The following is a 22,757-nucleotide window of genomic DNA, read 5'->3' on the forward strand; positions in this document are numbered from 1 at the left end:
GCAAAACTTATCCAAGATGGACGCTACATCTTCAGCTGCTTGCTATGCCAGGCCCCGGAGCAATGCGCCGGATGGCAAAATTCGAAACCCTTTTGCTCTACAGAGGCGAGAAAATGTAAGACTGGGCTGAAGCCACCCTTAAATATAATACGTGAAAACGTGACTACTTCTCACTGTCCAGCTAGGTCTCCTTCATTATACTTACGTCCGCTACACACTCCATAACAAATAGCTGATGGTGATCGAAACATGTATTGTCTCCGTGTTATGGAAATGCGAGACTAAAGCTGGCTCAAAATGGTATGAAGTACGCGAGTGCATGCGCTTTCGAGGTGATGGGCTGCCAGAGCAGATCATAAAAATGGAGGCACACGTCACACAAAAGCCTCCGGGTATTGGACCTTTTGACATCGAGTGCACATATTATAAGCCACTTGGTGTATGTTAAAAATTACTTTCACAAAAAATCAAGGATTAAAATGAGTGGAACAGCAAGACTCAGCGCCGGTACCAATTAACTCAGTAAATCCGAACCAAGCGCTGATGCGGCGTAGTGGTGATAACCAGAACCTTATTGCTGAAAGCAATCATTCAGAAAGTGGAACCAATGACGAACCCAATGAGCTGAATCACACTTGATCGATGCAGGCATGATCACCGCGCATGACCAGCATGGAGGCGAGCCAGGTCACGTATAGACACACATCCTCTCGGCACGCGGAGACAGGTCGTATCGCAGACAGGTAATAAATGCACTCGTACACAGATAATGCATGCACGGACCTATTTACACATCAACGTGCGCCCCACGTATACCAAGCGTCAATAGAGTGCAACACCAAAATTTATAAGAGACGTTGCCTCCCTCACTTTTCTTCCACAACAGAAGCCCTCTGTTGGCACAGAGCCAACGTTGAGACCAGCCGGAGGATGGCACTGAGCCGAACTCCGCTGCCGTGACCGATCTCCGCTGTTGTGGCTGATCCCTGCTGCCGTGGCCGATTTCTGCCGCCGTGGCCGATCTCCGCTGTCGTGGCTGATCCCCGCTGCCGTGGCCGATTTAAGCTGCTGTGGTCGATTTCCGCTGCCGTAGTCGATCCCCGCTGCCGTGGCCGATCCCCGCTGCCGTGACCGAGCTCCGCTGCCATGGCCGATCACCGCTGCCATGGCCGACTTCCGCTGCCGTAGCCGATACCCGCTGCCGTGGCCGATCCCCGCTGCCGTGGCCGATTCCCGCTGCCGTGGCCGATACCCGCTACCGTGGTCGATCCCCGCTGCCGTGGCCGAGTTTCGCTGTCGTGACCGAGCTCCGCTGCCGTGGCCGATCTCTGCTGCCGTGGTCGGGTTCCACCTGCCACCGGCTACCGAGGACGGTGGTATGGACTAGGAGGGGCTTCAGGATGGCTGACGGGTCAGAGCGGGTGGCTCACGAGTCGCTGCCAGACGAGCGGCTGCGGCTGGAGGCGGGCCGAATCCAGCGGCAGGCCGGGTCTCCGAACCCCACCGCGTCCGGGTTCATCTGCTCCTCCAGCGAGGAGGCCAGCAGCTGTTGGGGCTGGACGCTAAAGGAACTGGAGCGGCGGCGACCGGCCGGCCTCGGCCCCGAGCCCGCGTGGTCCTCCGGAGCCGAAGAGGCCCGCTGCCCCGTCCAGCCACCGCGGCGATGACGGCATGATTGGGACGCTGGTCCTGACGGTCCGCCGAGACCGTCCTCTGGGTGGGAGTCCTGGCCGGCAAACGGCGGCCACGGGAGAGAGTCGGGTGGCAGGGGCACCTGCTGGATCCAGGTCGGGTCCCACACCAGCGCCTCCAAAGAAGGCTCATATGCCTGCGATGTACTGGCAGAGGTCGGCTGAGTGGCGAAACAATCTTGAGAGCCACTCTGAGCAGCCCCTCCCACGCTCTGAGCATCTGACACGACCGGCGTCGATAAATCTGCGAAGCCGGGTAAAGTTGGAAAATGCTCAAAGAGCTCATTGTCCAGGTCCCCAGCGGGATCAAAGTCCAGCGCCTTTAAGCCAAACGGCGGGTCGCCACGTTGATTGGGTACAACGAATGCCTGGTCTTCCTGCGCGCTGGAATCTGCAGCATCCATTACTGGCAGCGTGACATCTACAGTGTTCTCATAGTCCCTGCACTGAGGGATAGCTGGCACAGAGGCAGTGGCCCCACTGGTCCTGCTCCCCGTGTGGCGATGTCTGCACGCGGAAATGGGTCCATCAGCTCCCGTTGCACGCGCGACAGCGTTTGTCGCGGCATCCCTGGCGCCTGAAGGCTGGATGTCTGCAGAGCCAGTGTCACCGCGGACGTGCATTGGATCCGCAGCGCCTCGGACACCGTCGAGCTGATCAGTTTGACTGGACGCGCTGGTTTCGACGTCGGAGCTCACGATCATCACGTCTATGGTAGCAGTTTCGTCTTCCTCTTCCGTGTCATTTGCGTCTTCCTCCAGGCAGAACTCAATATCGCCAGCTAACAGATCAGGGATATCCTCGATGTCCACCTCGACAACGATCGTGGTATCTGCCACCTCATCCAAACCAGACACAGCTCTTCTGACCGTGCCAGCCAAATGGCCAGTGGAAGCTTCGGCATGAGATCCTCTCTCGGCAAAGGTTTGGTTTATGACACTGCTATTCCCAAGTAGAATATCCGACGAGGAGACGACTACGGAAACTGTGGCATGGTTAGCAGCACCTCGATCTCTGCTCGTGCTGGGACTGCACGGCGCTCTACCAGTCGAGGGAGAGAACCGCAGTTGGGAGATGACTGATCCAGGTAACTTGGACTTCTCTTTGACCTTGTCTTTGTGTAACGCTAATGTCGCGAAGAAACGTTGCCGTTTGGCCTGAACATCTCTAAACCTTTCGTCACGACTGTCATCGCCTGGTTCGTCCCCTCCGCGTTCTCTATGGCGGCTTCTCGTCCTAGCCGCTGCTCTCCCCAGCCAACCATGCTGCAGGTACATACGAGCTCTGTTCGCTCTTTTTTCAAGGACAGTCTTCCGTCTCGCCTGGCGCTGTAGCTTAGCCGCTCGCCTCGCTCGTTTCGCTTTCTTCCGCTCGCGTCTGAGTTTTCGTCTGTTGGCTTCAGCGTTCAGCATGCTGTCCATGGCCTGTCGTCCACTTTTGGTCGTGCGCTGCGTCGCAGGGGGGCCGATGGCAATATCCGAGACACCTTCTGGTGCCGATCGGGGCTTCGAACAGTCTCCATTTGGCTCTGAACCTTCATACCTGGCTATACATGCGTTCTCTGCAGAATCCACAGCAGCAAGAGATTCGTTCTGAAAGGAGCCAAGCACCATTGATTTCCGGCCTGCGTTCTCCTGCGAGCAGGCTTCCTCGGAATCTGTGGATCCTGTAGGGGTGGTTGATCGCGGCTGCGACGGATCAGAATACGTTCTGCGGGTGCGGAAAATGACCTTGCGCGCCATGGTGTGGGATCCGTTGTTGGATGCGCCGGGTTCCTGATCAGCGTTTCCACTGAACAGATGCCCGCCCGGCGCTGTGGAAGCAGAGCCTGAGCCAGCCGGCTGTGCGCTCTGCTGCTGTGTTTCAGCTGGTGGTCTCTCCTGGAGCTGTCCCACATCCTGCTGTCTTTCCTGACCGCTTTTATCGGCGGCTGACTCCCCGGTCCTCACTTCCGAGGGTGCGCCGCTTGACGGTGTGCCGCTGGCAGCTTTCCTGCCCACACTGGCATCCTGTTTGTTTATATATGAACTATGTGGTCCACTTTACACACCCGTGCTGCCGCCCTGCCTCTCGGCCGCCCCTCGCTCCGATGGATCGCCAGCCACGAGTCTCCGATTTAAAAGACAGGCTGCTCTCATGGCGGTCCTTTAAGTCGACTAAGTCTACGCAGGGTTTAGTGGCAGATCCAGGATGTAGATAAAACTGGCTACCTCCGCCGCCGCATCCGTCGAAGAATGCTTTGATAGTAACGATGCAATCTTCGTTTGACAGCCAGTTACCTGCGAGGTCTGACCTGAGAGTGAGCTGAGCGGTTGCCGAGGGTGCAGTTCGCTCAGAAGTCAGAGAAGTCAAAGAGTCAGACACGGTCGGCCGAAACTAATGGACATTCGTCTAAGAAAATGTCGACGAGAGCATCTTTTTCGTCTGATTCATTAGTTCTTCTCAGCAGCTGTTCACTTCCACCATGGTGTTCGTAAACCTCGCCGACTAGCCCGAGCGGAAAGGTCACACCAGTGCCCTCGACGCTTGCAGAAGACCACTCAGAGCACCTCATGATGGACCGAAGTCGCACCGGGACGCTGGACGACTGGCTCTGCCGCCACTCCTCCGGAGAAATCAAGGTGACCTCAGCCACCGCGCGGTCCCCGTGTTGTCCTTCACTCCGAATGCGATGCAGGTCCGTGATGCAGCCTCCGCACTGTCCGCGGCGGCAGGCACAGATACCTGACGGGCTATCCGACGGGTCCGGACCCGATCGGCCCCGACCGATCGGGTCGCGTCCCCGCGCGTGGGCCTCGTCGGCATCGCGGTGATGGCGGGTGCCGTCATCGGTCAGACGCCGCCGCTCGGACAGCGGACTCAGCTGATCACAGTCTGAGCGGCTGTGCGTCTTGCGCTCACAGTCCTTCGGTTTTGCACCTTCGGAGCCGGACTCCTCGTTTTTTTGAACGTCACACACGTGGGCCTGGCTCTCCAGCCCGTGGTCTTGGTCCACGGGCCCGGCGCAGGTGCAGCGCTCGGTGTCGTTAGGAGTCCCAGGCGTGCGCTTGGTTTTTCTGTTGGCCTTAATTGTCTCCTCTGTGGTGTTCTTCCCGGGAAGGTGGACAGTGGTACACTGCACGGATTTGTCCTGAAGGTCACCCACTTTATAGCAGTTCCGATGTTCAAGATCAGCAGTATCCACCTGCACAGCCCGGTCGACGTGAGACGAGCGATCGGTGTTTGATGTCCTTCCACCAGCAAAATTATTCTGGTCTGAATCATCGTCTTGACATGCGGTGGAGAAGAGCTCTTTTTCCTTAAAGTCAACAACGACCGAACGCGTAATCTCTCCCAGTGCTTCGCACATACGCAGGCAGGCTTGCTGCTTTTCCAAAGTAGTACTAGTGCCATGTTCAGGCACACCCTGGCCCTGGCTCCAAAGCTCGGAGCCATCCACATCCGAGATATCAAAGATCCGTCTTGCAGCCTCTCGTTCTGCATTGCTGTGCGGAGCTTCCTGTACTTTATGCGCCTTGAGGTCCACAACTATTGTGTATTTCTCCACGCAGTCCCCGAAGTCGTGCTGGTACCCTTCTGCGTTGTTCGGCAGAGCGCCCTGTGTCTGCTCCTGGTGATTGTTAGGTACCCCTTCCCTGCTTTGAATGTTTCCGGGGCTCGTAGTCCACCAAAGCCGCTCGCCTTGCTGGTTCCAATGCATCTGGGTACCTTGCTGATCCATTGGCACATCTGGATTTAACAGAATGACGTTTTCCCGAATTTCGCTGTCAATATGGTCTACCCAACCCTCTTCAGGGGAAGTAGAAGGTGACTGCACACACCCCTGTTCGGTCCTCGCACCTCCAGTGAACACTTATTCGCCCTCCGCAGCTGCACGGCAACTCTCCATGCTGGAAATCGCATCCATGACAGGGGGTCGCCGCTCTGGACAAAGGCGCCGGACCTCTCGAGGGGCGCTCCTCACTCCCTCCTCTGTCCAGCCTGGGACCTATTTCCATGTGTTCCCTATATCGTGTTTCAGCGCTTGTTTCACGATGTACTCCAGGATGTGCTCCAGGGTATGCTTCAAGTTGTGTTCTGGGATACGCTCCGGGGTGTGTTCCGTGGGCTGCTTCATGGTGTGCTCCAGGGTGTGCTCTATGGTGTTCTCCAGGGTGTACTCCAGGGTGTGCTCCAGGCTGTGATCCAGGGTGTGATCCCGGGTGTGCTCCAGGGTGTGCTCCAGGACGTGCTTCAGGGCGCGCCTCGGGACGTGTTACCGGATGTGCTCCCAGATACGGTCTACGTCGTGCTTCGGGTCGCTCTGTCACGCCTCGCCTCGCCTGGTTTCCCCGGGTCGACCCAGGTGAATGATCGCCCTCCAGCAAGTGGAAGAGGAAGGCCGCGCAGAGTAGCAGCTCCAGCGGCATGTGGTATACGACGGTCGTGTCCCCCGCCGGATTGAAGACGACAATGGTGACCTGCCTGGGCAGGTTCCGGCGCGGCGTCATTGGTAGGCCGGTCATGACCACCTCTTTCGGCAACGCTCCGTGGGCAGAGACGGCTGTGGTCGTGACTGGCGAGAGCAGCCTGAAAAATAAAGCCATTAGTTTCAGCGGTGAAGAAGTTGAAGTCAGTCATGATGTTCAGGAGAGGGTTTGGCACAGGCGGCGGGCGAACGTAACGTGAATGGCACGTCCTGGCTTGGGACCAGAACGCTACCCCTCACCAAGAAATACGAAGACACAAAAAGACTAGATTCAGATGGAAAGAGCTCCTTATAGTAACTTCGCCTTGTAATGACCTGTTCGGTGGTCCAGTGGTTAGAACAACCAACCGCTATAATTGCAGCATTTTTTGTTTGAAGTCTGAATTTATTAGAAAGAACAGGGGCCACGTGCGAAATGCATTCGGGATTGATGTTCCCGGGTGCCACAAGTAAAAAAAGAAACATTTTCTCATAGCTATGCGAAGATTTGTTTTAACATCACAAGGAACGGAAACGAAACTTAAGACTCTTTTGTGCAATCAACCATGATTAGGTAAGTTACCGCATGGTGGCTATTCAAGAAAAAATCAAGACAACACGAGTATGCTGCGGAGCGTGCTTCCCATGGATCTGTTTTCAGATCCACGTGGATTGAGAGGTCGCAAAAGCATAGGTGGTCGTAATTAGCCTGTGGCACGAGACAACAAATTGTATTGCTACGCTTGTGATTTGCTGAGAGCGATCATCGAATACCTCCAAAAGTGCATGCACTGCGGTGGCTGTACCCACGCGAAATATGACCAGTAAATAGGCTGCCAACGAACGCCTTCCGAATGGCTGCTGAGCAAGAGGTAAAAGTTCAATGATCCAATCGAAAACTGATCCAACACAAATTGTGAATGGGAAGAGATATGGTCATGGTGGATATCAAAAGTTAAATGGCGACAGGGCAGATCCAAACAGGCAAATATCGACACAACAGATCAAAAGAGTTGTGTATAGACAGAACAGAGGTGGGCATTGATTACCTCTAAAGGGCGTGAATAAGGACGATAGAATAAAGTTTCGGGGGAAAGAATGTGTAAACCTTAAACAAGAGTGAAAATTAAAAAAGCAAGTGGCCAAAGAGTCCGGAAATAGCTAACTGGTTAGTGAGCATAGCCGGAACAGGCATTTCAAATCATGCTGGTCTATAAATCAACATGAAAAAGGTGAGAGGGCAAAATCAAGCCGTACCCTGTTCTTGTCTAAGGTAGCATCGAGACCAAAAGCTGTCAGAAAATTATACTCGGTGCATCCACTAACAAGATAGCGAGATGTCGAATAAACCCAAAACCGACACCCTATCGCTTGCCAACCTCTTTAGTTACAGTATGACAAACAGAATGTTCGTTTCTCCGCGATCCCGGGCCAACCGCGCTGACAAACAAGCGTTTATGGTGCGCGAGCACTACTGTCCACTGGAAGCATGCGTTCTCAGAAGAATGATTTCTGCTGACGCTGTTCTTAGAAAAGGCTTTGTCCTCGATCAGACCCCTCGCTCAGGTTGGTCTCAGACCACGCCACGTAAGTACCCATCTTATGCAGGCTAGTGATGTCGTTAGCGAAGGGCTAGAGATACGAAAACAAGACTTGGATCGAGCACATTGAACACACATGCGGCTTTATTCTTCATCAGAGCGTGTTGTAGTGTTTGGGGGAGCCTGATCGCTACATGGGCTTTCGTGCTCAGCATTAGGAGCTCAGAGTTCTTATGCTGACAGTTATCAACCTCCAATGCACTAGGAGTACGGCTTTGACGCAAAGCAAGCATTAGCTATGTTGTTAATACTCAACGAGTGTTTCAAGCTTTCGTAGCATTAATACTAAAATGCTTTGACACATTGCTGTGTCGCAAACGCTACAGAACACATCCGTTGGAAAAGGCAAGCCAAACTAAATTTATTTCTTTTATCGTGGCGACCACGGAGTCAAATGATATTTTTCCCCGAACGATCGGCTGCTTCAAATAGAAATTCTGAGTCATTCAAAAGGATTTAGAGAAAACTGGTAGTACTGATTAAACCGTACACGTCTGATATAACAATGAGCGAGAAGTAAAAGGTGGGTGCTCCCTTCAATCTTACGTTGTCGCATCAGCTTGAACGGCTCCACCGGAATCGCCCTTGCTGGTAGTCATTGCATAACTTCACCGGTCATATGCCAGTGACATCATCATGTACGTCTAACTTTCCGGACCTAAAAGCCAGTCAATGGACTGTCTACAGGCATGCAAAGTTTCGCGCAGCGTAGGGACGCTACAACTTTGTCACTAACCTAACCGGATGCTTACCCCCTCCCCCCCATAGAAACGTATCATTGTCGCATATAGCTGTGCACCCACCAACGTTAAAACGGCTAGGCCGCATCGAACATAGCTTATTTTGGAAAACCTTCAAAAGGTAGTGGCCAAATTGATTCCCGACCCGAGCGCGTGCTAAGATATATGAATGTCCTATTAATAGCACACGCATTTCCTACACCACGATTACAGTAAACTAGTCGTCATCGTTGTTTTTACAGGGTGTTTTCAGGCACCCAGTAAAAGCAGTTTGCTTTTAGACTAAATCCCATACAAGTATTGGTCAACATCACTCCTAAAGCCATTGGAAAAGTTGAGTTTAAAAAAATGTGGCACGGCGCCAAACTGAAAGAATTTTTTTTGTGTACCACTCGCATGTCACATAAAATATTTGCCTTAATAAAGTAGCACATTTTGGGTTGGGTGGATGGGGCAGTGTGACATTATTAAGGGCAAAAAAGAAAATTGGAGCAGGGAATATAGTTTGTCCCGATGGCTTGGCCCCCAAAACCGGGAGCTAGATCCGTTAAGGTAGCCGGATGTTTAACATACCTCTCCATGCATCCCCGTAGCGACGTAAGTTTCTCGCATATAGCTGTGCACGTACCAGCACTAGAACCCTTCCACCCCTCGTGACAAAAAGTCGTGATAGTTCTCACCACCAAATGCAGATCGTAACAGCTGAGCGGATAAACGATGCAATGATCTTCACACACCTATGGTCATTAGACAGACAGTGGTTTGCGAGGTTAAAGCCAAAAGCTCTGGAGTACGGGGGCGACCTCTTCACACACCTGGATCGTTAGACAGACAGTGGTTTGAGGGGTTAAAGCGAGATGCTCTGGAGTACTGGGGGCGACCTCTTCACATACCTGGCATCATTGGACAGATAGTGGTTTGAGGGGTTAAAGCGAAAAGCTCTGCAGTACGGGGCGACCTGAGTCTTTCATGGTTACCCTTGAACCAAATTAAAGTAAATCCCACACAACCAAGCGCGTGCCGCCTCCCATAGCCGCCTTGGAGGAGCGCCTTCGACGCCCAAAGGTGACCTCTAGGGGCCCCTTCACTTGCCGATCAGAAGAGGTGCGTGCGTCCAGTGCCTGCTTCCCGAATCTACCCCTGCATGACTGCTATGCTGCTTAAATTAATGACTTCTTATAAACTATACAAAAATTTAGAACATATATTGCCTTTCATCACAATAAAGTAGGCCAGATCTGGTGCGAAAAAATGTGGTGGGAGGCTGTCGGGCCTTCGGTTCGCCCGCCCTCGCCCCCAATAGTCTACAAAAATTGACACCCCAGTTATATCTTGAAGCGATTTTGATATACCATGTTAGAACGAGTGGTCGCGTTGTTTTGATGTAATCGTGTTGTCTTTGTGACGTAATTCAGCCCGCACCGGATGTTGGCACGTCGAAAGATCCGCAAATACTCTGAACTGAACTAAACGGTTACACTGCAGATGTGTGCTGCCGAGCGGACCGGTCTATAGCCTGTTACGGGAAAGCTCAAAAGTATCCCTAGAACAGTTTTTTAAAGGGAGTAGGCTTTTTGTACCCTTCTTCTATTGCTGCATCACGCGCGTAGGATTTGATCAGTGATATCAAATTTCTTGAGGTTCCTCTGAATAACTCAATTTCTATTTGAACTCGCGGACCCCGCGAAAGAAATATTATTTGACTCCCTGTTCACTCTATGAGAGTAATACATTTTATTTCCCTTGTTTTTTTCCAGCGTGCGTTTTATACTGCATGCAACATATTGAACCAAAATGTTTGTGTAATAAGTTATTTGAAAGCTTGAAACACTGTAGACAACGAGATAGATACGGGCACATGAAGCTCTTATCACGCGAATTCAACGAAACGTTATACAATGTCCTTTATTTCTTACCTTTCCACACTGGCCCTTTTCGAGGCGTAATTGACTTTGGAAATGAGAGTATCACATGACCCATGAGACGCACTGGCTTACACTTCAACCAACTTATCGGTAACGGGTCCCTGCCCGCTGGGCCAAACCCAAATGTTCTTTTATTTACACCAGTAGAGTTCGCACGGTGGTTGTCATGACGACGGTGGTCGCGCCTGCAGGGAGGAAGCGAATTGCTCTTGCAAAGCGTGACAGCGTAATTCAAACTCAAAAGAAATTAAAACCAATGCCCTTATAACGTCCTGACAGTGCTGCAGTGACATTAGCCAGTGCTATTTTTAGACTAACTAGTCATTGGGTTTCACTACAGGATGCTTGTGAAATATGTACCAAGGTGAAACACTACCTTTAAGCCAGAATCGCCCAGGCAGACGTAAAGAATGACTTACCGTTAAACGGTCAGTAATAATCGGAAGGAAGTATCGGCATGCTCGTGCCCTATATCTGTCCAAAGCGAACATGCTTTGCATGCATCTATGCTATGCATCAACCACTTCTTGCGATGAAGGCTCACGCCGACCTAACGCCCATCTTTCATCCACTGGGGCTATAGATTACAGGAGCACGTTGCATGGGTTCGGGGGCGGTGCAGGGGCGCAGGCGCTATGGGACGAGCAGAACCGAGACGAGCTACTCACAGAACCATTTTGGCAACACCGCAATGGCGAAAGTTGCTAGAGCAGCATGGTGACGGGTCTTTCCCAAGCACGGGGATTCTATAAAAGATGATCATTCGGCGTCGTTTTGAGAGAAGAACCATTGCGGTTTAACCATCCCTAGAACCAGGCGTTAGGCACGAGGTTCGAAACTACAGCTAGGCTTCTTCGCGATGGGAATTCGACTGTAGTACACTTTCGAATCAACCCTGCCTCGAGCTGCCAGAGATCCGGAAATAAATGAGCTTACAACTTGAAGCTATGCAAATTAACCCTTTGACACATTCCTTCTAGTTCGCATATCAATTCACCAAACCGTTTTGTCCCAGGAAAGCTGTCTATATGTAATTGCCACACAGCGTGAACATGCAGCGCAGCCAAGCTTACAATGTGCAAGACAAAAATAATCTGACCTTTGTCGGAACTTATACCTAATATACTCGACACGGCCTAAAAACGAAGCTGCAGGCTCTGTACGAAGTTCATGTAGTACAGCGCGGCCCGGCCGTCTGGAGGCTGATATCTTTCCAAACACCTTTGCAAGCTGTGTGGTATGAATTATCAGGCATTCTCACGCAAGCTGGCCGATCAGGCGATTTTTGGCAGCAAAACCGCATTATCACTACGATTTTTGCTCCCCTATAACCTCCCCCATGAGAGCGTTTACACCATTGCGTTTTTAAATAGGTGAAGGAAGTGGGTCGCATCCGTGTCCAGATTTGGACGGTGCGGTGGGTCACATCCGTGTGCAGATCTAGACGACTCGGCTTCGCGGCAACACGAAACTAACCCGGAGAAGAAAACGGACTCTCGCATAGACGACGAATGTGAGTTGAAGTGTGTGGACTGCAAGCTCATATATTTGCAAACCACGTATCCGCCCGTTTGGGGGTGCAGTTTTCCAATCAGTTGTGGAATTTGGGATCCAGCCCACCCAACCTTGAGAGAAAAGTGGACCATCGCCGGGGAGAAACCAGTCTGGTGGTAAGTTTTATAGGAGGTTTCCTAATTTTTTTCCGGCTCGGCCCCCAACTCACTTTGCGAAACTACGCCCCGGTTCGGGACCAATACCAGATATAAGCAGCCAGAAAAGATGAAAACGTGAAATGAAGTGTACGGTGTGGGCGAATGGGCTGGCTGCATTCACTTAATGATCCCGGGAGCTATACGCGTCACAGGCTCGCCGGTGACCAGGCCGGGAATGTGCTAGTGCCACGTTGTTTTTCCAAAAACGATCTCGAATACAAGGCGCTGTGCCTGTTACCGTGAAAGATCAGGCCATTTAACAACACAGACACGAGCCCTGTTCGTAGCAAGCATTATTCACCAATTTTTGTCGCCTTGCGATGCTTTGATAACGATTGCAAAAGCCGTAAATTAGTGGGAGTTCATGGATGCCCTTGATAAGATTGGCGCCGCGATACCGGTTATAACATCATTATTTATCTTAGTACCAATAGCATTATTACTAGTCGGTTACTAGCATTCCTTTAGATTGGCTCAAGAATGCACATGGCAGGCAGACTTTCTTACGCATCTACGGAAGCTGTTGGCAAGGGTTGCTGAAGGTGTGTGCCTTCGCTGGCTTAGCATTGTCATCGTTTATATGAGGCTTACAAATGCCGACCGAGGAGAAAATGAGCAATGGCATATGCAGGCGGTTTTAACGAGCACGTAAGCCTAATAGTGTTACGTCTGTTTTCGCCTCCCTCGCGTCACGCCGCACAGATAAATATGCTGGCTTTCACACAATAAACTTAATGTACAGGAATTATTCTGGCACCACTAATCATTATGGGCTATGACAGAACGACACTGAAAGTGCCCAATGGTTCGGCATGGCATCATCCCAAATATACGTGCTAGCAGGGTGTCGCTATTTGAGTCTTCACTTATCAGCTGTATCGGACCCAGGTGCTGTACTCACGATTTAAAACGAGGAAGATTAAAATGGGCTTCACCCAACTGCTGCACCACACCCGCACTCCTCTGGACCTTCTGACCCCGCCGGGGTCAGCCCGGCATGACCCCGACGGTCGAGCGTTTGCCCCGGGGCGCAGCCGGCTGGAGGGACGGCCCAACCAATCAGCGATAAGCAGTACGAGCATGATCTCGCTGCACGTGTTCCGTGCAGCACCCCCTCGCCGTCCCTGCTGTTTGTCACTCATGAGATGCCGCTTATACACGAGCCCCGTGGCGGGCAACTATAAATAACAGCTGGTTTGAACCGCCATTAACCAAACATCGTCGAAGCGTTTTCTGACAACCACAAACACATTCGTGAGGAAATTCAGAACACTGCACATATGTGCTGGCAGGATCTCGTCAGTCGTATCTATACGTACCAAAATATGTACCATTGTAACGATTTTATTCTGTCTCTTTTATGGCTGAAACGAGTGGCCTTATCAACGAGTCGCAGTTTCAAAGAAACGTTCGTAAACGTTGAATACCACATTAGAAACAACGTAGTTATCGGAATTTCTCGCTTAACCACCGCATGATGATGCCGACGAGCGAAAGGCCCCATCCGACAACTCAGAGTCGTGACAGGAAGCGGCCGACTGAGTATGAAATGCGTGGCTAGAAAACAAGTGAATAAGGTTACAAGCGCAGGCGTTCGCAATCACCAGTTACAGTGAATTGTTCCAGTCCAGCCTCACTGCTACGGTTCGATTCAGACAGAATCAATTTGTCCAGCTTCTGAAAGAACGTGATTCACTCAATCAACGGCGCTCTGCGCACCTGCGGCGCCATGTGCCAATCACCACGTGCCATCTAGTCGCCACATGCCACATAGTCCACACATTCCATATAGTCACCGCATGCCAGATAGTCACCACATGCCATATACTCACCATGCGCCATAGTCACATGCCATATAGTCGCCATGTGTCATGCATACAGTGCGGGCAAATCTGGACAAAGGTAACGCCGGCACCACTAGATCACCATCGGCCATAACCCGCAGCAATTCAACGGAACACTTTCAGCTGACGCATGAGCCATGCTCGGGTGGAAGTCTCATAAAAATGGGCTGTTCTCTTGAGGACCATGGGCAGCGTATTCCATCCAACCTGTATTGGTGAACTGGACTGACAGCTGAATATGATACAGGCGGGCAGTACAATCACACGCGTGCAATAAAATAGGGGCACAATGTTATGCACCACAAAACGGAGCAACCAAACCCGTCATTGCCTCTGCTAGTTGCGTCCTAAAACATTATGTATTTCTGGCCCTGATGATAGGGCCAATCACAAGGTCATTCACCTCGAAGCCTCTCGGCCACAGCCCGCTGGTAAGTTTATCCGGCCGGCTCCACGCCGCGCTCAACCCATGTCTCGTAAGTAGCACTATGCGCGCTTCTACCAGGTGGCAGCGGTTCTGCCCCGTCCGCTCGACAAATTGCACTGAAAATTACCCTCGTGGTAAGTCTGACGACCAACGAAAGCAAAAACGCGACCCCCAAGAATACATCAGCACCCACATGCACAGTGATGAAGTCGGCGGATCCCCGGCCCCACAGTGAATAAGGCGACGACTTCCTTGCCCCTCGAGACACGCACTGAGCACGGGAACACTGCGTCACCAACCCCGCAGCACGCTCCGAGTTCCACCCGCCGGCACGGGTACGTGCCGTCCGTCCGCTAGAGGTTCGGCTTGATCTGTCTGAGCACGTGAATGCACGTGTCACGCAGCACCTGCGGCTTCACGTCTTCCTCCATCCAGGCGATCATGGAGCCAGAGAGCTCGGCGAAGCTGCTGGTCGACACGCTGGCCTCGAACGACTGGAAGAGGCTGTCGATGACGGCGCGGAACACCTGGAACTTGACCTCGTCCGAGACCTGGGCGTCCTGCGGCCCCGGCCGGTTCTGGTGCGCTTTTACCACCTGGTCGTAGTTGGCCTTGAGGATCTGTAGTGCCACTGCCTCTTTGCGCAGACTGGCCAGCTCTTCCTCCTGGCGCCGCTTCTGCTGCAGCAGGTACTGCGTGTACTCGATTGACTTTTGCAGCACGGCTGCCTTGCTCATCTTGTAGGGCGCGCCGGAGCCGCCCTCCTGTGCGTGGCACGTGGGTACCAGCTCCTGTAACATGTCGTAGCCCTTCTTGATCGCGTCGCGGCGCTTCTGCTCGGCGAAGGTGTGCGCCTCGCGCCGCCGCTCCTTGTACGTCTGCGTGTGCGAGCGGCCGTCGCTGTCCTCGTCGTCGGTACCAGGCGCGGAGTGGGACGAACCGGCAGCCGTCAGCGAGCCGTTGGAGGAGCAGCGCGAGAAGGGCGCCTGTGAGGGCGGCGAGAGCGGCGGCTCTCGCTTCAGGAACACGTCGGTCTGGTCGGGCACGTCGCCGCCCGACGAGCCCCGACGCCGCGACATGGCCTCATCAACTGGAATGGGCAGGTGTGCAGTGGTTAGCTCAGTCAGAAAAGACACCAGGTGGCTGTGTTGCAACCTTGACATTTGAAACTGACAAAACTATGCCTAGCCATATCTGAATCTGGACTCAGGCCTGGGCAAATACATGCTAACTTAATTGGTGAAATTGGTTCTTGAGTGCAGTTAGTTCAGTCACTTTAGGCCAGTGCAAGATGATTCAGTCCAAGGTGCACATGATGCACATATTTCCTGCATTTTCAGTGTTGGGATCACAATGCACTAAATTCTTAAGCACTGCCAATTGTCTGACCTGTTTTCAAAAGAGAATACACCTGCTCATAAAAAGCAGCACAAATTTATGTGCAGATTATGTTTAAACTATGCCCAGTTTCCAACTTGCCAGCACTGGGCATCACAAAATTTGAACATTCCAGTACTAAAAGTAATGAAAAATGTCATACCCATCACATGTGATCTTCTCGCTCCTTTGTAATTTAGATAGCTTATTTTCCATTCAAACAACACACACACTGTGTGGTCATAGACACCACAAATTCTCTAGGTTGCGAGGAACTGGGGGTGACAGCAATTGCATGGCTATTTCTTTCTACTCAACACACAAAGAACCAACATTAGCTTTTCACATCTTGTGTAGCTTTTCACATCTTTTGTGACATCGTGATGCACATCACAACATTGAGGAAGGAGCACTACCCCAGGTCATGCAGTTCATGTGCCCCTACCTGAGGCTGCATTGTTTCAATTATTATAACAGTTCTACACGCTTCTAAAAAACAAACGTGCGCTGTTTATCAAGCTAAAAAGGCAGTGGACAAAATCAAACTGCAAGCAAACAGCCTGAGGTAGGCCAACCCCAATGAGTACATGTGACTCTTTGATGGCTGGACATCTTAATGTATTTATATGTCTTATAACTGGCCGCCACAAGATCTTAAGAAGATACAAGAAACATCATTCACTGTGCTTTCATATGCATCTCAATGACAATCTTTTTGCAGCTTGCAAACAGACAAGTTGAGCAGTATGAACAGCATATGCATTTGTTTCACTAAAAGCACAAAACGACTTGAAAACAATCATCCACACCATATCAATATCGGGAATAATAGCACTATAATATCCTAATAGCCACAGCAGGTCACGTATTGGAAGAGTTTGACTACACGAATCCTACAACCAGTACATGACTTATAAAATTGAAATGTTTCATTGACTATGCTTTCACTTCCACAGTCACAGTCCCTCTGTGAGCGACAAGGTACCTTATATCGGAACCACCAGTACCTCCCAACGGCCCCGGACCCCTCCAGCAGCAAATTAATATGACTCGCAATGTCATGCGTACGGACGATCTGGCTGCGTCACATTGCGCATCGTCGCCAGATTTGTGGCAGACCTGGTCTCCAAAATAACACTAAAAAATACATTTGTGCACCGCAAACGTCCAGGGGCACGCTTTCTGCTGTGCAGTGGCACAGGCAGGGGTGCAAAGGGCAGTGCACCCTCCCCCTGGGTTCTGAGGGGCCTGAAGGGCTTCTCAGAGCCTATGTTCAAGGGCCCGATTTAAGTGCTCGGAGGGCCTGAAAGACCAGTCGGAGGCCTCATTTAGAGGTCCCGGCCCGCAGGGTTGGGCACTCCGATGCCAGCCAGGGGACTCTGTGTGCTGATCAGGGACCCATCTAGTCGATATGGGCCTATATTTCGCTCAGACATCAACCGTAACGCACAATCGGCTTCGTGGTGACATAGCCGGCCCATTTCCGAAGCAGGGACAAAGCCGATTCAGCCGACACAGCGATTTACATTGCTCGTATTCCCATCGCATCCCCACAGCGTCCAACAGGGGCCCTGTGTTGTCCAGGGACACCGAGTCGGCCAGAGGCAGTGTCCGAGGAGGCCCGAAGGGCTTAGAGGGCCCAACGGGTCCGACGATCAAGGGCCCGATTGGAGGGCTTGAAGACATAAACTGATGGTCGAAGTCTTATTCAGGGGCCCGGACCTGCAAAGACGGACCCTCAAATAACGGTCAGAGGGTCCTTTGCACTGATCGGGGACCCTCTGAGCCGATATGGGCCTATATTTTGGTCTGGTACCACTGCACCACATGGTCGGCTCCGTGTCGGCATGGGCCTGAGGACCCACTTCCAAATCAGCTGTAAGGTCGGGGCCAGTGATTGGCACTGGTCTGGGGCCTCGTATCTGTCAAAGGCCCACAGCGCCTAACAGAGGGGCCCTGTGCTCGCAAGGACCTCGAACCGACCAAGGAAAGTCTTTAATGAGGCCCGAAGAGGGGCCCCGGCGATCCATCGGAACTGACGATTAAAGGCCCGGGTGGACGGCGTAAGAGCCCGAATGACTGGCTGCATGACATATAAAGAATCACAGTCCGTGGAGTCGTGACCTGTAATATCAGTAGGAGGTTCCCTTACACCGTTTGAGGAAACCCTGCGGCAATGTAGATGCCTAGGTCGGTCAGAGAACACGAACACCGAAGAATCGGCTCCATGTCCGTCTAGCTCTTGAGACCCATTTCACAAGCAGAAACGAGGCCGGGGTCCTCGATTTTCAATGATATGAGTCCCTGACACAGTGAGAGGCTCCTGTGTCTGTTAGGGGCCAAAGTGCCGAACAGGGGTCCTGGGGCGCCAAGCGTCCCCGAGTCGGAGCGGTCTTTGGGGGACCTGAAGAAGGGTCGAAGGGTTTCTTGAGACTTGACTTAGCTCATGTGCTTAGCTCGCATGGAAGGAAGCACATGATCCAGTCAGTCCTCTTTCTATTGTGTGCACGGGCATTGAAGACATGTCCAGATCTTTTTACTTTGAAAAGTCCAGGTACGTGCAACGTATGCTATGAGGAATGCAAACGCATGCGTAAGCAGATGAACGTCCGTTCTTCCAATGCGGAAAATGCCGTTGGATTTGTCGAGGACGGCTCATTTAATGACATTGAAAACACTATTCGCAATTGTGTGTTCAGGTATACGACGGCTTGTTTATAGCATGCGTATGAAGTGATCTTATAAGGAGATGTACATACGCACTTTCTTTATTGGGCAAGATCACAGAGTAGTCGCATAACGCATAACATAGTCAAAATTATCACCAATAATTGAGCAAAGGTCACCGAGACGCCTACAGCGCCAACCCTGCGTCGAATAACTGAGTGCAAAGATCATATTGCCGAAAAATCTCATTGGGGACAACAGCACATCAGTTCGCTGAGTCGGATGAGACTAAGCATGATAACAACACAGCCGCATATGAACCTTCGCAGCTGTTGTATTCGCCGTCGTTTACGTCGCCTACGCCGCCCAGTGACACGATCACATGACGCCCTCTAAGTTCATCAACTATGGTGCGGGCTCGCTGGCCTCTGTCGGCGGCAGCGCGCTGCTCTCTGTCGTGACCTCAGTGATCTCTCCATCCGACGACTGCGTGACCTCACTGGTCAGTGAGTCCGTCTCCGGGTCGGTGTTGGTCTCCGCACCGTCCACGGAGCCGCCACCTTCCTCAGAACGGGTGGCGTCGTCTTGCTCGACCTCGTCCGTTGACTCGCCGTCCGGATCGTCGGATGGGCTGCCCTCCTCCGAGTCCAGGTCCGAGAGCAGCTCCTCTTCCAGTAGGTGCTGCTCCTCGGCAGACGGGGTGACCGCCTGCGCACGACCGGTGACCGGTGTGGATGTGGTGAACAGGGAGGCGATGACAAAGCTCGATGTAATGCTCGTCTGAGCGATCGAGTCCAAAATGTCATTTTAACCCTAAATAAGCTTTATCTCGCCAACCAAATCTAGCTACCTGTCTAGATCGGCGTTCCTGACTGAGACTGGCTGCTTTAATGCCCTCAGCCCTCCCTGCGCTTGCTGCGACAGCTCAGCCGTCGCCTCTGACCTCGTGTAAATGGCGACCACGCCCCCGTGAACGGCCAGCCGTCCTGGCCTTTGCCTGTCAAAAGTGCGTGGCACTCTCGGCGGGTCGCCCTCGCCCCGCCCACCTTGGCCCGGCTGGTGGTGATGAGCCAGCCGGGGGCTGGTGACAGGTGCCGGCGGGCCACCAGCGCGTTGAAGGTAGACGTCTGCACCAGTCGCAGCAGCACCAGGTTCAACAGCCGCAACACGATCAGCACCAGCAGCGCCACGCCCAGGCCCGTCAGTTGGCGATCTATGTACTCTTGCACCTGGGGAGGGTGTGTGAGCATTCCAGAATACGAGTCAGCATAGCATTTATATTTTCAGGCTGGACTGCCGCGTAGCACATTCTTCTGTTCCGTACTTGGCATTCACACAACTGCGACGGCTTTCAAATCGTGCGATGTAAAATGACGTGTGACATTTGGCTGGAATAGAGGCAAGCACATTGCGCAATTCCTTTTCGTGGCCCACTATACCTACATGTTACCAGGGATCAAAGGCTGAGAAGTACCTGCTTCGGACAACCGCGACGGAAGATAGTGGCATTGCTATTGATGTCGTATCCATGCGATTTGAACACCAGGTACTGCCGTCTGCACCAAGTTGTGGCCGCGTCCAGTCGACAGCAGCTGAACGGCACTTCGGCAAATGACGTCATGGCCACATATTCGTCAATCAGGCTGTCGCCCACCTGAAGATTGAGGTGTCGGCTCGTCACACGTCCTGATCGGATCACATAGCACACAGTTGACATAGCTCCGCTGGTTTTGAATGACCATTTTTGTACAAATTAGGGATTCGGTGTTGTGGCGTGGGACATCACTGATTGGTGCCAATCTCATGGCTGCTGCACTAAAGAAAAGGAGCTGAATCCTTAATCGGCATTGTTTAGAAGAGCAGTTGTCACGTTTCGCCTTAACTTCTTTGGACAAACAGATCAGTTAGGACAATTGGAAGCAGAGAGTCACGTATAATTATAATAAAACTGTGTGCCTGATGTCTCCGGCCTAGGTAGCCTGTAGCCAGGTGAACACGTTTTCAAAACCCTAACATGTTTGAGAATACTGGTCGCAGCACCATGCGGTCTCCAGCGACAATAAGTCCATGTTTTTGTTCTTCTTCAGGTACTCCACCAGCTTCGGTGGGCAGGCTTCTCTGGCCGCTTGGCAGCTTGGCGGCATGATTCACCTGATAGTGCGGAAATAGCAAACCCCGGGACCGGAACTCGGATGCCTGGAATACGGTCCGCTACACCGCCCTTGTACCACGGTGGCCAAGCAAATGACTGCACTTTTTCCTACTTTTTTGTTGGACCTTTTCTAGATGTGACTATGCGAAGGTTTTTATTTTAACACACGAATAAAAACACAGGCCTCAATATACCAAGCTGAAAGAGGCATTCACATACCAACCAATCAGCAAAAGCAGCAAAAAATCCATACAAAGCGCGGTCAATTTATGGGACCCCTGTGGTGTAATGGCATGCATGACGGACCTGCAGTTCAGAGATCCGGATTTGCGTCTCGGTGGGTGTACCTGACTTTTTCGCACTGTCAGGCAAAAATGCCGTCGAGCTTCATAAAATTCGGGCACATAAAACATTGAGTAGCGGAAATACCACAAGCATCAATATGCCCAGCTTAAAAACCACCAAAATGTTCCATTCTTTCAAGTTGTGTAGCATAACTTGCATGCCATTCGCATGTAAGCTCTCCGGTCAGGCGTGGCTTTCCTGCAGTGTTGCAGTACTAACAAACCTCAGCCAAAGCAAAGCCGAAACAAAAACAAAAAAAACCTAGAGTCGTCAGACCGTCCGGTTGCGGGTTGCTTGTGCCCGTGCTGGGCTCGGTTGTCTGCGCACGTGCTGGGGTCGGTTGTCTGTACCCGTGCTGGGCTCGTTTGTCTGCGCACGTGCTGGGGTCGGTTGTCTGTGCCCTAGATGGGCTCGGTTGTCTGTGCCCGTGCTGGGCTTGGTTATCTGTGCCCGTGCTAGGCTTGGTTGTCTGTACCCGTGCTGGGCTCAGTTATCTGTGCCCGTGCTGGGCCCGGTTGTCTGTGTCCATGCTGGGCTTGGTTGTCTGTGCCCGTGCTGGGGCAGTTGTCTGTGCCCGTGCTGGGCTCGGTTGTCTGTGCCCGTGCTGGGCTCGGTTGTCTGTGCCCGTGCTGGGCTCGGTCCCAGGCCCAGGACGACGCACCAGTTGTTTGTAGCGGTCCAGCAGGTAGGCGAGTCGCGTGGCCGACGACCGCTCGTAGTTGGACATCAACGACATCTCCCGCCACTTGGGGTACCGCTCCACCTGGGAGGATAGCGCTGCCAGTCAGCAGAAGTAAAGCACGCCGGCAAGTCAGTGGCAACGGGTGACGACTCCGCATCGGCCTCGGTCAGATTCAAACGGCCTTAGTTGGTGCTAGAGGAGCATTCCTGGTTATCGCTGTGCCACGCTCCTCTGAATAATCGTTGTTGATAGTCCGTCAAGCTGGTGTCGTATTCGTGTTTGAGTGCAGTGTCGAGTTCAGATTTCCATCGGTGGTCTTTCGAGGTCAAGCTCACTGAGTTATTCACAAATCTGCAGTCCCTTTTTTTCTCGAAATCACTTCGTTTGCCTTCTACAAGCCAATGAAAGGCCAAGACTTAAGTACCCCGACATTCCATTGTTTATGGGAGAAATCCAAGAAAAGGAACATCATATTGATCCTTGCTATGCCCAATTTCGTCATCTTAAGAAATTACTTAATAGGGCAAAATTCAAGGTCACCTACAACAGGATATCCTTTCATTTCTTCGATTATGAAGAAAGTGCAATAACAAGGTGTCATATTGATGACTGCGATGTTCGCTTTCGTCGCATTCGCAAAAAAAACTTCGAGGTCAAAGGCCATGGTCACATAAGCACCACATCCCAACATTTATTCGTAATCAAGTGAAACAAAATGGATATAATAGTTATAATCGAGGCGTCTAATTTCGTCAAGCCAAGAAAAGGTAAAAGGCCAAGTTCGCACAAAAAGCATCAATATAGAATTTGTTCATTGAACCTAAAACACAATACAACGGGCATCATGTTGGTGCTCGTGATGCCCACTTTTCTTACACAAGCAAAAACAAGCTCTCACGGTCAAAGATCAATGTCAGACAAAACGCCCTTTCTTGGAAATTATTCGTTTAGTAAAGAATAGAGCAAAATGGGTATCATAGTCGTGCTCGCAATGTCCACTTTCGTGATATCAAGAAAGAGGTATTTGTTGGTCAAATGTCAAGGTCTCAAAGCATCACTCAAATCACGTTACCCTGATATTTATTCATTTACTTGAGAAATGCAACAAAGTCATGTCATGATGATGCTGGTGAAGTCCCTTTGATCA

At 51.7% G+C, this 22,757-nt stretch overlaps 3 protein-coding genes across 4 annotated transcripts in view; all 3 read right to left on the bottom strand.

The window, feature by feature from the left end:
* Nucleotides 1-242: 242 nt before the first annotated feature.
* Nucleotides 243-13,084, bottom strand: LOC119112303 (uncharacterized). Of its 2 annotated transcripts, none has more exons than XM_037236418.1 (2): nucleotides 13,018-13,084; nucleotides 243-6,260 (listed from the first exon to the last, which is right to left on the bottom strand). In XM_037236418.1, exon 2 carries the CDS (start codon nucleotides 3,431-3,433, stop codon nucleotides 1,427-1,429), a length of 2,007 nt encoding a protein of 668 aa, XP_037092313.1. In that variant the 5' UTR covers nucleotides 3,434-6,260; nucleotides 13,018-13,084; the 3' UTR covers nucleotides 243-1,426. Both variants share the same exon structure in this region, with proteins under 2 accessions (XP_037092313.1, XP_037092314.1).
* A 363-nt stretch (nucleotides 13,085-13,447) lies between these two features.
* On the bottom strand, nucleotides 13,448-16,827 carry LOC119113003 (max-like protein X). Its single transcript, XM_037237313.1, has 2 exons — nucleotides 16,750-16,827; nucleotides 13,448-15,477 (listed from the first exon to the last, which is right to left on the bottom strand). The coding sequence occupies exon 2, from the start codon at nucleotides 15,464-15,466 to the stop codon at nucleotides 14,741-14,743; it is 726 nt and encodes a 241-aa protein (XP_037093208.1). The 5' UTR covers nucleotides 15,467-15,477; nucleotides 16,750-16,827; the 3' UTR covers nucleotides 13,448-14,740.
* Nucleotides 16,828-18,516: 1,689 nt separating this feature from the next.
* The window catches only part of LOC119112803 (uncharacterized), a gene marked incomplete in the record, with an annotated part of 5,928 nt that continues 1,687 nt past the window's right edge, over nucleotides 18,517-22,757 (bottom strand). Inside the window, 4 exon segments of the mRNA XM_037237087.1 lie at nucleotides 18,517-19,139; nucleotides 19,478-19,660; nucleotides 19,906-20,085; nucleotides 21,590-21,691. Coding sequence (XP_037092982.1) covers nucleotides 18,837-19,139; nucleotides 19,478-19,660; nucleotides 19,906-20,085; nucleotides 21,590-21,691 — 768 coding nt within the window.

The sequence above is a fragment of the Pollicipes pollicipes genome, unplaced genomic scaffold, assembly GCF_011947565.3.
Source record: "Pollicipes pollicipes isolate AB1234 unplaced genomic scaffold, Ppol_2.1 Scaffold_7261;HRSCAF=8764_pilon_pilon_pilon, whole genome shotgun sequence".
Lineage (NCBI taxonomy): Eukaryota > Metazoa > Arthropoda > Thecostraca > Pollicipedomorpha > Pollicipedidae > Pollicipes > Pollicipes pollicipes.